The sequence below is a fragment of the Bos indicus genome, chromosome 28, assembly GCF_029378745.1.
Source record: "Bos indicus isolate NIAB-ARS_2022 breed Sahiwal x Tharparkar chromosome 28, NIAB-ARS_B.indTharparkar_mat_pri_1.0, whole genome shotgun sequence".
NCBI classification, from domain to species: Eukaryota; Metazoa; Chordata; class Mammalia; order Artiodactyla; family Bovidae; genus Bos; species Bos indicus.
The window spans coordinates 18,418,413-18,431,929 of record NC_091787.1 but is presented as its reverse complement, the minus strand read 5'-3'; the positions used below and the strand labels follow the sequence as shown (position 1 = coordinate 18,431,929).

The following is a 13,517-nucleotide window of genomic DNA, read 5'->3' as shown; positions in this document are numbered from 1 at the left end:
TATAATGAAAAGGACATCTTTTTTGGGTGTTAGTTCTAAAAGGTCTTGTAGGCCAGATCTTTAGGAAAGTTAGAAGAGTAATTGAGGTTTATCCTGATTATTTCTGCTAAACATAAAAAACTTGCACATGGTAAATAGGCAGACTACTAATTCATGACTAAAGCCAAATCAGTTCACAAAAGTAACTTGGATTTCACTTTTGAAAATGACAGAACTTCTAGGACCTAATAGCATCAATTTAGCTATCCTAATCAGTTTCAACAATAAAGTGTCAATTAAGACATTATAAAAGAAGGTAAGAGTACTGTAAACTAAAACTGAGTCAATCGTTTACAAGAACGTGGAAGGAATTCTACTCTTTGACACTGAATTTAAAAATAATTACTAACTTATACATTTTTTTTTTTTTGCCATCTGAACAGTACATGACCGCCTGGGAAATAGATAAGAAATGTCCACCTTCTCTTCTTGAGGATCTGACATAGCTAGGCATGGGAAAGGGCACACTGACTAAATAGCTGTGGTTGTATGGCAAGAGAAGCAAGGGTCCAGTGTTTCTTTCAAGGTGGTGTAAGTAGTTAATACCACCCTAGAAGAAAAAGAACAGCCATGAAAAAGAACAGTTGTGAAATGCAGTGAGTCATCAACTATGGTCAAGAAAGCAGCAAGCCCTTTGACAGGACATCAGTGAAGTCATAGAAAACAATAAAGGCAATCCTATTAAAATCAAGAACAAAATGGCATTGTGTATTATATCAATTTTACAACAGAGTTTTAGAAATTCTAGCTAAAATACTAAGAATGAAAGTTGAAACTACTGAAAAGATACAGATAAATTAAGTACTATTTGAAGATAATAGATTGCAGACCTAGAAAACAAAGGGAATTTACTGAGACATTTACAAAAGGTGGTAGTTGCTCTCAGAGTCAGCAAAACTAGTTATAAAATATGATGGCAAAAATTATCTCCTTTACAATAAAATCAGCAAAAAAAACAAATAATAAATATCCCAAGAATAACCTTAATAAAGATGTAAGAGTAATTGTATTATACTACTCTATGTAAGTAGTATATTTGTAAAATTAACAGTTCCCAAGTGACTTTGGCTAATATGTGTGCTCAGTCACTCAGTTGTGTCTGACTCTTTGTGACTCTTGACTGCAACCTACCAGGCTCCTCTGTCCATGGGATTCTCCAGGCAAGAATACTGGAGTGGGATGCCATTTACTCCTCCAGGGGTCTTCCTAACTCAGTGATCGAACCTGCGTCTCCTGCATTGGCAGGCGATTCTCTATGACTGAGCCACCTGGGAAAGCCCATTTTGGGTAATAGAATTCTAATAAAACATTTTGGAGGGGGGATTCTGACACAGTATTTCTAAGATTTACTTAAAGAAATTAGCAAGTGAGAACAATATGTTTGGAAGGGTATATTTCTGATGGTGAATCACTGTAGATGGTGACTGCAGCCATGAAATTAAAAGACGCTTGTTCCTTGGAAAAAAAGCTTTGACAAACCTAGACAGCATATTAAAAAGCAGAGACATTACTTTGCCAACAAAGGTCTGTCTAGTCAAAGCTATTGTTTTTCCAGAAGTCATGTATGGATGTGAGTGTTGGACTATAAAGAAAGCTGAGTGCTGAAGAATTAATGCTTTTAAATGGTGGCGCTGGAGAAGACTCTTGAGAGTCCCTTGGACTGCAGGAAGATCAAACCAGTTAATCCTAAAGGAAATCAGTCCTGAATATTGATTGGAAGGACTGACGCTGAAGCTGAAACTCCAGTACTTTGGCCACATGATACAAAGAGCTGATTCATTGGAAAAGACCCTTATGCTGGGAAAAGTTGAAGGCAGGAGGAGAATGGGACAACAGAGGATGAGATGGTTAGATGGCACCACCGACTCGATGGACATGAGTTTGGGTGAACTCCAGGAGTTGGTGATGGACAGGGAGGCCTGGCGTGCTGTGGTTCATGGGGTCTCAAAGAGTCAGACAACAGTTAGAACTAGACATGGAACAACAGACTGGTTCCAAATAAGAAAAGGAGTACGTCAAGGCTGTATATTGTCACCCTGCTTATTTAACTTACATGCAGAGTACATCATGAGAAATGCTGGGCTGGAGGAAGTACAAGCTAGAATCAAGATTGCCGGGAGAAATATCAATAACCTCAGATATGCAGATGACACCACCCTTATGGCAAAAAGTGAAAAAGAACTAAAGAGCCTCTTGATGAAAGTGAAAGAGCAGAGTGAAAAAGTTGGCTTAAAGCTTAACATTCAGAAAAGTAAGATCATAGCATCTGGTCCCATCACTTCATGGCAAATAGATGGGGAAACAGTGGAAACAGTGGCTGACTTTATTTTTGGGGGCTCCAAAATCACTACAGATGGTGACTGCAGCCATGAAATTAAAAGACGCTTACTCCTTGGAAGGAAAGTTATGACCAACCTAGACAGCATATTCCATGGGGTCGCAAAGAGTTGGACACGACTGAGCGACTTCATTTTCACTTTTCACTTTCATGCATTGGACAACGAAATGGCAACCCACTCCAGTGTTCTTGCCTGGATTGTCCCAGGGACAGGGGAGCCTGGTGGGCTGCCGTCTATGGGGTCGCACAGAGTCGGACACTACTGAAGCGACTTAGCAGCAGTAGCAGCAGCAGCAGACAGCATATTAAAAACCAGAGACATTACTTTGTCAGGAAAGGCTATGGTTTTTCCAGTGGTCATGTATGGATGTGAGAGTTGGACTATAAAGAGAGCTGAGTGCCAGCAAATTGATGCTTTTGAATTGGGGAGTTCGAGAAGATTCTTGAGAGTCCCTTGGACTCTCAACCAGTCCATCCTAAAGGAGATCAGTCCTGGGTGTTCATTGGAAGGATTGATGTTGAAGCTGAAACTCCAGTACTTTGGCTACCTCATACAAAGAGCTGACTCATTTGAAAAGACCCTGATGTTGGGAAAGATTGAAGGCAGGAGGAGAATGGGACGACACGGGATGAGATGGTTAGATGGCCTCACCAACTCGATGGACATTAGTTTGGGTGAACTCCAGGAACTGATGGACAGGGAGGCCTGGCGTGCTGCGGTTCATGGGGTCGCAAAAAGTCAGACACGACTGAGCAACTGAACTGAACTAATGATGGTCAGCCACATATAAGGTACATATTCTTTGAAGTTTAAAGTACCTCTCCTAAGGACTGGGCTAATGGTTGATTCCTTATTTTTAGTTCTACTGGAATAAAATGATAACAGGAGTATTTTCCTGTACAATATAAAAGGTCATGTAACATGGAATTTAGTAAATATTGAGAAGAATCCAACAGTTAATAATATAAAATTCTAGCCAGCATGTGGTTTTGTGTAAGTATAAGATTATCATATGGAAAGAGAAGGAACTATAAAGAAACAGACTGTGTTAGAGATCTAGTCAAATGCCCTCCTTTTACAAATTAGAGACTGAGACTCAGTCTTGTAACTAACTTGTCCAAGCCACTTCTCAGTGTAGAACCAGGACTGATGCCTGAGCCTGACTCTCGTGCTGGGCTCTTATTTACCGTATCTGTGTTCTCTCATTTTAAAACTTAATCATATTATTTATTCACTACATTTTTCCTTTAAATTTGGAAAATTAACAAGGAATGAAATGTCTTCTGCCCAGCAACTCTCTAGTTTGTCTCAAAAATGAGCATAATGAGAACAGGATGCAGTTCATAACATTAGAGCACTTGCTTAGCTTCATTAAGGTTAAGAACTTTACACAGGAAAAGGTTTACTTTACATATAATTTAATTTGGCAAACAAACCTTGCATAAAAGTTACAAACTTTAAAACCTCTTTAGTCCATATCATAGTAACTTTTGTTGTGAAATGGTTTTCTATAATCTTGACATTTTCTTCAGATACACAGTTTTCCAGTTTTAGCTGCCTTATAAGAGCTTCCAAAGACTTCAGTCTCCCTATAGTTTGTTGTTCTTGTAACTGAAGGAGTGTTAGCTCTGCGTGTGTGTGTGTGTGTGTGTGTGTGTGTAAATGGAAGAATTGTATAAAACAGATCTTAATGAACTGGATTATGATGGTAGTCACCCAAAGCCAGACATTGTGGAGTGTGACAAATGGGCCTTAAGAAGCACTGCTGTTAATAAAGCTAGTGAATGTGATGAAAGTCTAGCAGAACTATTCAAATCCCCAAAGGAGGATGCCATCAAGGTTTTGTATTCATTATGTCAGCAAATCTGGAAGACCCAGCAGTGGCCATAGTACTGGAAAAGGTCAGTCCTCATCCCAGTTCCTAAGAAGGGTAGTACCAGAGAATGTGCTGACCATTGGACAGTTGTACTCATCTCCCATGCCAGTAAGGTCATACGTAAAATCTTGCATGCTTGGCTTCAGCATTATGTGAACCAAGAACTTCCAGATGTCCAAGCTGGGTTTAGAAAAGGAAGAGATCAAATTGCCAACGTTTGCTGAATTATAGAGAAAGCAAGGGGATTTCAGAAAAACATCTATGTGTTTCATCAGCTACACTAAAGCCTTTGACTGTGTGGATCATGACAAACTGTGGAAAGCTCTTAGAGAGATGGGAATACCAGACTATCTTACCTGTCTCCTGAGAAGCCTGTATGCAGGTCAAGAGGCAATAGTTAGAACCCTGTATGGAACAACTGATTAGTTCAGGATTGAGAAAGGAGTACTTCAGGGCTGTCTGCTGTCACCTTGTTTGTTTAATCTATACACTGAGCACATCATGAGAAATGCTGGGCTGGACGAGTTATAAGCTGGAATCAAGATAAGTGGGAGAAACATCAACAACCTCAGATATGCAGATGGTACCACTCTAATGGCAGAAAGCAAAGAGGAGCTAAAGAGTCTCTTGATAATGAGGGTGAAGAAGAGTGAAAGAGCCAGCTTTCACTGGCTAAGGCTAAACATAAGACTAAATGTTAAGAAACTAAGATCATGGCATCTGGTCCCATTATTGCACAGCACATAGAAGGGGAAAAGGTGGAAGTAGTGACAGATTTCCTCTTTTGGGGCTCCAAAATCACTGCAGACGGTGGCTGCAGCCATGAAGTCAGAAGATGATTGCTTGGCAGGAAAGCTATGACAAACCTAGACAGTATGTTGAAAAGGAGAGACATTACTCGGCTGACAAAGGTCTGTATAGTCAAGGCTATGGTCTTCCCAGTGGTCACATACAGTTGTGAGAGCTGGACCGTAAAAAATGCAGAATGCCAAAAAGTTGATGCCTTCGAACTGTGGTGCTGGAGAAGGCTCCTGAAAATCCCTTGGAGAGCAAGGAGATCAAACCAGCCAATCTTAAGGGAGATCATCCCTGAATATTCACTGGAAGGACTGATGCTGAAGCTGAAGCACCAGTATTTTGGTCATCTGATGCGCACAGATGACTCACTGGAAAAGTCCCTGATGCTGGCACGGATCAAGGGCAGAAGGAGAAGAGGGCATCAGAAGATGAGATGGCTGGACAATATCACTGATAGAATGAACATGAACCTGGGCAAACTCTGGGAGATGGTGAGGGACAGCGAGGCCTGGCGTGCTACAGTCCATGGGGTCGCAAAGCATCTGCCACGACTGGCTGGCTGAACAACCATGGTTTCCCTGGTGGCTCAGATGGTAGGAATCAGCCTGCAATGCAGGAGACCTGGGTTCAATCCCTCTATATATTCTTTTTCATATTCTGCTCCATATAAGGTATGAATATAGTTCCCTGGGCTCTGTAGTAGGACCTTGTTTATCTATTTTATATATATATAGTTTGTATTATAATGGGATCTGCTGATCCCAAACTCCTAATTTATCCCTTTCCCGCCCCATTTCCCCTGTGGTAACTGCAAGTTTGTTTTCTATGTCTGTGACTCTGTTTCTGTTTTGTAAATAAGTTCATCTGTGTCATTTTAGATCCCACCTGTAAGTAATACTATATAGTATTTGTGTTTCCCTTTTTCACTTACCTCACTTATGGTAATGTCTGGATATATTCATGTTTCTGAAGATGGCATTATATTATTTCCTTTTTATGGCTGAGTAGTATTTCATTGGAGAAGGAAATGGCAACCCACTCCAGTGTTCTTGCCTGGAGAATCCCAGGGACGGGGGAGCCTGGTGGGCTTCCGTCTATGGGGTCGCATAGAGTCGGACACGACTGAAGCGACTTAGCAGCAGCAACAGCAGTATTTCATTATGTATGTGTGTATATACGTGTAAATATATATATACATATACACACACCACATCTTTTTTACCCATTTATCTGTTGGTGATATTTAAGCTGCTTCTGTGTCTTGACTATTGTAAATAGTGCTGCTATGAACATTGTTGAGTGTGTATTTTTTTTTGAATTATAATTTTGTCTGAATGTATGCCCAGGAGTGGAATTGCTGGATCACATAGCAACTCTATTTTTATTTTTTTTGTGTGTGGAACCTCCCATACTGTTTTCCATAGTGGCTGCAGCAATTTATATTCCCACCAGCAGTGAGGAGGGTTCCCTTTACCCCACACTGCCTCCGGCATTTATTATTTGTAGACATTTTAATGATGGCCATCCTGTCCAGGGTGAGATAGTACTTCACTGGTCAGATAATATTTAAGTTCTGACATAGATTTCTCTAATAAAAAGTGATGTTGAGCATCTTTTGATGCACCTCTTGGTCATCTGTATGTCTTCTTTGGAGAAATGTCTATTTAGATTTTCTACTCATTTTCTGATTGAGTTGTTTAGCTTTTTTGTTACTGAGTTGTATGAGCTGTTTGTGTATTTTGGAAATTAAACTCTTGTTGGTCATATTATTTACAAATATTTTCTCCCAGTCTGTAGGTTACCTTTTCTTTTCTTTTTTACGATTTCCTTTGCTGTGCAAAAGCTTAAAGTTTGATTAGGTCCCATTTGTTTATTTTTTGCTTTTATTTCTACTGCCTTGGGAGACCTAAGATAACATTGGTACAATAAATGTCAGAGAATGTTTTGCCTATGTTCTTTTCTAGGAGTTTTATTGTGTCCTGTTTTATGTTTAAGTATTTAAGCCATTTCTAGTTTATTTTTGTATATGGTGTGAAGGAAGTATTCGAGTTTCGTTGATTTACAGGTAGCTGTCCATTTTCCCACCATCAGTTGTTGAAGAAACTTTTCTCCATTGCATATTCTTACGTCCTTTGTTGAAAATTAATTGGCCATAGGTGTGTGGGTTTATTTTCGGACTCTTTTCTGTTACACTGATCCATATGTCTGTTTTTGTCCCGATGCCACACTGTTTTTGACTGTAACTTTGAGGTCTCATCTGAATCTGGAAGGTTTATGCCTCCAGCTTTGTTCTTTTTCCTCAGGATTGCTTTGGCAATTCTGGGTCTTTTATGGTCCTATATAAATTTTAGGGTTTTTCTAGTTTTGTGTAAAATGATGGGTAATTTGACAGGGCTTACATTAACTATAAGGCCATTTTAACACTATAAATTATAATTCAAGAGCATGGTATACCTTTTCACTTTAACACACACACACACACACACACACACACACACACACACACACACACAGAAGTCGCTCGGTCATGTCCGACTCTTTGAGACCCCATGGATTGTAGCCCACGAGGCTCCTCAGTCCATGGGATTTTCCAGGCATGAATACTGGAGTGGGTTGCCGTTTCCTTCTCCAGGTCACTTCTTTAAGTCATCTTTAATTTCCTTTATCAGTATTTTTCTAATTCTCAGCATATAAATTACCTCCTTGATCAGGTTTATTTCTAAATATTTTTATTTTTTTGATGTGATTTTAAAAGCACCTTTTTAAAACTTTCCCTTTCTGATATTTCATTGTTAATTGTAGAGAAATGCAACAGATTTCTTTATGTTAATTTTGTATCCTGCTACCTTGATGAATTTGTTAGTTCTAATGTTTTTGGGTGGAGTCTTTTAAGGTTCTCTGTAGTATCCTGTCTTCTGCATATAATGATAATTTTACCCCTTTTCCTTCCAATTTGGATATCTCGTATTTCTTTTCGTTGTTGTTGTCTGATCGCTGTGGCTAGGACTTCCAATGCTATGTTGAATAGAAGTGGTGACAGAATTTCCTGGCAGTCCCGTGGTTAAGTCTCAGTGCTTTCACTGCCATGGACTTGGGTTTAAGCCCTGGTTGGGGAACTAAGATCCCACAAGCCATGAGGTGCAGCCAAAAAAAAAAAAAAAAACAAACTAAGTGGTGGAAGTGGGTTGCATTGTCTTGTTCTAGAATTTAGTGGGAAGGCTTTCAACTTTTTATTGTTGAATATTATGTTGGCTATAGATTTGTCATAAATAGGTTTTATTATGTCGAGTTATGTTCCCGCTACTGTGGTAAGAGTTGTTTTTTTTTTAATCATAAATGGATGTTGAATTTTATCAGGTGTTTTTTCTGCATCCATTGAGATAGATGATCATGTGTTTTTGTCCTTTGGTTGATATGGTGTATCACATTGATTGATTTGCATATGTTGAACCATCGTTGTGACCCTGGGATAAATCCAACTTGATTGTGGTGTATGATCTTTTTTATGTGTTGTTTGATTTGGTTTGTTAGTATTTTGTTGATAGATTTTGGATCTGTGTTTATCAAGGATGTGCTCTGTGCTTAGTCACTCAGTTGTGTCTGACTGTTTTTCCATGCGATTCTCTAAGCAAGAATACTGGAGTGGGCGGCCATTCCCTTCTGCAGGGGATCTCCTCAACCCAAGGGTTGAACCTGGGTCTCCGTATTGTAGGCAGACTCTTTACCATCAGAGCCATTTTGTTGAGAATTTTTGGATCTATATTTATCAAAGTTATTGGCCTGTAACTTTCTCTTTTGTTAGTGTCTTTGTCTGATTTTGATATAAGGGTGATGGTGGCTTCATAGAATGACTTTGAAAGTATTCCCTCCTCTTCAGTCTTGTGGTTGAGTTTGAGAAGGATCAGTGTAAGTTCTTTTTATGTTTGGTAGAATTCCCCAGTGAAACCATCCAGTCCTGGATTGTTTTGTGGGGAGTTTTTATTTTGTTTTTTACAGATTCTGTTTGACTTCTGAGAAAGATTGACAGCAAAAGGAGAAGAGGGTGGCAGAAGATGAGATGGTTACATAGTGTCACTGACTCAGTGAACACAAATTTGAGCAAACTCTGGGAGATAGTGATAACAGAGGAGCCTGGGGAGCTGCAGTCCATGGGATTGCAAAGAGTAGGACACAATTTAACAACTGACAGCAACAACAACAAATGTCACTTCTAGTGATTGATCTCTTCAAATTATATTTCTTCATGATTCCATTTTGGTGGACTGTATGTTTTTGGAAGTTGTCTATTTCTTTCAGGTTGTCCAATCTGTTGGCATATAATTGTGCATAGTGTTCTCTTATGGGTTTCTGTATTTCTGCAGTATCTGTTATTTCTCCTCTTTCATTTCTTGTTTTTTTTTTTTTTAATTTGGATCCTCTTTCTTAGTGAGCCTGACCAGAGGTTTGTTGATTTTGTTTACCCTTTCAAAAAAACAGCTCTTGGTTTTATTGATTTTTTCCCCTATAGTTTTAAAATATCTATTTAATATATTTCCTCTTTGATATTTATTGTTTTCTTCCTTCTGCTGACATTAGGTTTTGTTTGCTCTTCTTTTTCTAATACTTTGAGTTGGTAGATGAGGTTGTTCATTTGAGATCTTTGTTTTTTTTGAGGAAGATCTGTATTGCTGCATCCTATAGACTTTGTATGGTTGTGTTTTCACAGTTAAACTTAGTTGATATTTTGAGGATATTATATTCAAAAAATCCAGAATATATATTCTTTCCAAGTGCACATGCAGCATTCTCTAGGATAGACCCACATACTTGGATACAAAGCAAGCCTCAACAAATTTAAGAGGATGGAAATTTTTTCAAGCATCTTTTCTGTACACAATGGCATGAAACTGGAAGTAAACCACACAAAGAAACAAGAAAAAGCAATTAGATGGAGACTAGACAACATGATACTAAAAGACTAATGGGTTGATGATGAAATCAAAGAGGAAATAAAAAAATAGTTTGAGATAAATGACAGTGAAAACACAATCATAAATTAGTAGATATATTTTCAAAATTATTGTTGGATGAGATATATGTAAAGTATTTGGTTTGACACAAGAAGAACTCAATAGAATAATGTTTTATTTTTCTCACTTTTTGATAAAAATTAGTGCTAAACCAGCAGTGGGAAGAACACTCATACATGTCTACCTAGTTAGGAAGCATAAGAATAGAGTAATATAAAGCTTTTCTAGAAAGGAAATTGAAAATAGGAACTAAGAACCTTAGAAAGAATTCTAAACAAAATTGTAGACAAAAGATCATGGAATCTAAAAGTGAAGCACAGCTTAAAGATAGCCATATAGCTTATGTTCATAAAGAATTTAATTATTTGAAAGTGGCTTAATTAATAGGTATGAAAAAATTGGCACATAAACTCCAAAGTGTAATAGGGAAATGTTTTAAACAGAAAATTTCCACAAAATTTGGAAATTTGTACTCTGAGTACAAAATTAAAACTAACTTAACTTTACCATTGAGATCTCTACTGTGCTGTGTTATGCTATAATTGCTCATCTTAATCTATTTGGTAAAATCTTAATTCTCAAACTTTGAAAATATGCAGATAGCATAAGAATGTCAAAGGAAAGTTGTTACTCCATAAGGTTAACTTAGTATTAAAAGTAAAAGGAAGAATGGAGGAAACTAGGAAGAACAAATGTTGACTGTTTGAAAGCTCTAGATTAATTTCTGGAATAAATTTATTATTTATTAAACTTAGAATTTGAAGAATATGTGAATGAGAGAAGTATGTTTAGATCACTTTTAGAATATAGGCCCTTTCTTGGCCTGAAAGAAGTAATACATTCCTCTTTTTAGTTTTATTTCTTAAGGAAAATGCTACAGTTTGTAGCATGAATATATAAAGATCTGCAAATTCTTTTGTAGACAAGTTAAATCTTCCTAATGGAAAGATCTTGGATTTGTTTGTCAAGAGTTGGGTCTCTTCCAGAAACCAGTAATCTTATATAAGTCACTTAATTTTTTTCATCTTTAAAGTTTACATAGTGGATAAAAGTTCGTTCTAAAGTCATTTCTACCTCTTCTGTTCTATGATTTTGAAATTTATTTAACTACATGTGCTGCTACTGCTTACCCAAAATATAAATTCAACACTAGGTTACCCAAATTTTGCCTGTTTCAAAAGCGTAAATCACAAAAATTTTATAACAAAAGCTTATTATAGGTGCTACTTAATAAATTAATTTCTTGAGTAATACTTGGTGAGGTTTAAGTGTAAGATTTTATATTCATAGTCTAAGCTATGTTTAAGAGAAAATATTACTATGTTAGTATATTTAATAATAAATAAATATTGGTTTTGATGGTCAGAATCCATTATGGAATACAGAGGTTTATGTTATGCTAAGAAATGATATTTACCAAAATTATTCCTTGTCATTTCTTTTTCCCCTCCATTATAGATATTCGTATACCACTAATGTGGAAAGACTCTGATCACTTCAGCAATAAAGAACGTATGTATGATTTTGATTGTAATTGATGTATTTTCTTTAGTATGTAGTAAATTTGAGATAATTGGGAGAAAAAGCTGCATCCACACTGAAATAAATGTCATTTGACGGAATAAGCACAATCTTATTGATAGGAACCTGTGCAAGGATGCCAACAGGTAATAGAGAAGGAAATTGTGAAACAAAAGGAGATGTTTGAGTGAAGTAGTAAAGGCCACATTGTTTGACCAGAAATATTGGAGATTTTTTTTGCCTTGTTCTCTTCCTTCAGATTATTTAATGGGATATAAGAAAAAAAGATTTTTAGCTTGATCTAATTTTTCTTCCCCTTCAGCGTTATATAGCTTTATATAGTCTTAACAAATCCATGCATGGCTTGGGTCATGGAAATTAACCTCAAATGATTTGTAGCTGTTACAGGCAATGCAGAAAAGTTATGACAATCCTTTATCTTTCTTGTCTATTATGATAGCTTTGTTCCTCATACTTTAAGCCTGAATCATATTGAGCATAATTAGTTTTATATGAAAAATACAAAATCAAGTTAGTATATTTGTTATTCATTTAAGAAATATATTAGTTTATAAAGGAATACATGTGGGAATTAAGTGTATCTTTCTGATTACTATAGAGAATTAAGTTTATCTGAAGAGCTCCATTTTCTCAGTAATGAGGATTTAGTCTTTTAATCACCTAATACTTAAAAAATATGTATATTAAATTAGAAGGTCCAGCAGCTATGGTTTTTGTGTTCACATCTCTACTTTTTATTGTTTTTGTAGTTTCCCCCCTCTCTATTTGGTGGAAAATGTTTTGTTGTTAATGTGTCTGCTCCTAACCTCTTAAAATAGAAAACTTATTTTTATTAGGTATATTTGGAAGCCAAAATGACAGGGGTAATAGTATATATGTAGTGCTAAATTTGCTATTAATTAAAGCTTAAGGAGTTTCCTAGGAATAAAATTTATGAGTTTGGTGGTTACTTTAGACTGCTGAGAGGCCTATATTTTTAACTTTATTTTTTGATACTCCGTAGTTTAGTTGTATTTGAGTTGGGCAAGCAATTAATATATACTGACAAAACAGTCTCAATAAAAAGTTAAAGGATTACAGTGTACAATGTATGAAAATAAGAATCTATTAACAAATATTTAGGCTATTTTTTCAAGTAGATTTTAACATAATATAGGCATGACTCATCACATGAGTCATCGTTTTAATGTTGTTTTTCTTCTCTAGGATCACAGCACTATGCCATTTTTTGTTTATTCAAACTGGGAGCTGAAGTTTTTGATACTGAGATGGTGATTGTGGATAAAACAATCACAGATATATGTTTTGAAAATGTGACCATATTGTAAGTATTTTTTTAATCTTATTTGAAGGAAAAGAACCTAAAATTCTACCTTTTTCAGAGGAAGGCAAAGTTATTGACTTATTTTTGAAGCATTAAAATCTTTAACTGTTCAAATTGATTTTGAACGTTGCATTATTTATAAGCCATTTCTGGATTTGAAATTTTTCCAATGTAAAATAAAGTGGAAATCATATAATATTAGTAGTAAAACTATGAATACAGTGGCATATCATTATAACATGATTTTATATAGAATGAGTTTGAGCATAAAACAGATTCTTATTACATATCATATAGGAGGTTTACTTACAGAAATACTAAAATAGTGTAACAACTTTATTAGATAGTTCTGAAATATGTACTGTAGAAAAAGCACTTTAGTAAAATTTCAAGATGTTCTTTTTCTTATGGTGCACTTCTTTCATGTACTCCAAAACAATAAAAAATTGGGTGATCCTCAGGGCCATTTTTATTGCCCTGCTCTTTTACAAGCTTATTTTATTGTGGTCATAATATAGAACCAGAAAGAACTCTTATGGTAGCCATAGAAATCATTTTTAACTAATATAAGTTTTTCCTGGCATTTTTTT

General features: G+C 36.3%; 1 protein-coding gene across 3 annotated transcripts in view; it reads left to right on the top strand.

The window, feature by feature from the left end:
* The window catches only part of RTKN2 (rhotekin 2), a 165,125-nt gene that overhangs the window by 84,114 nt on the left and 67,494 nt on the right, over positions 1-13,517 (top strand). For all 3 annotated transcript variants that reach the window (XM_070782163.1, XM_070782162.1, XM_019954284.2), the window contains 2 exons: positions 11,520-11,573; positions 12,810-12,927. In XM_070782163.1, coding sequence (XP_070638264.1) covers positions 11,520-11,573; positions 12,810-12,927 — 172 coding nt within the window. The remainder of the gene's footprint in view (positions 1-11,519; positions 11,574-12,809; positions 12,928-13,517) is intronic.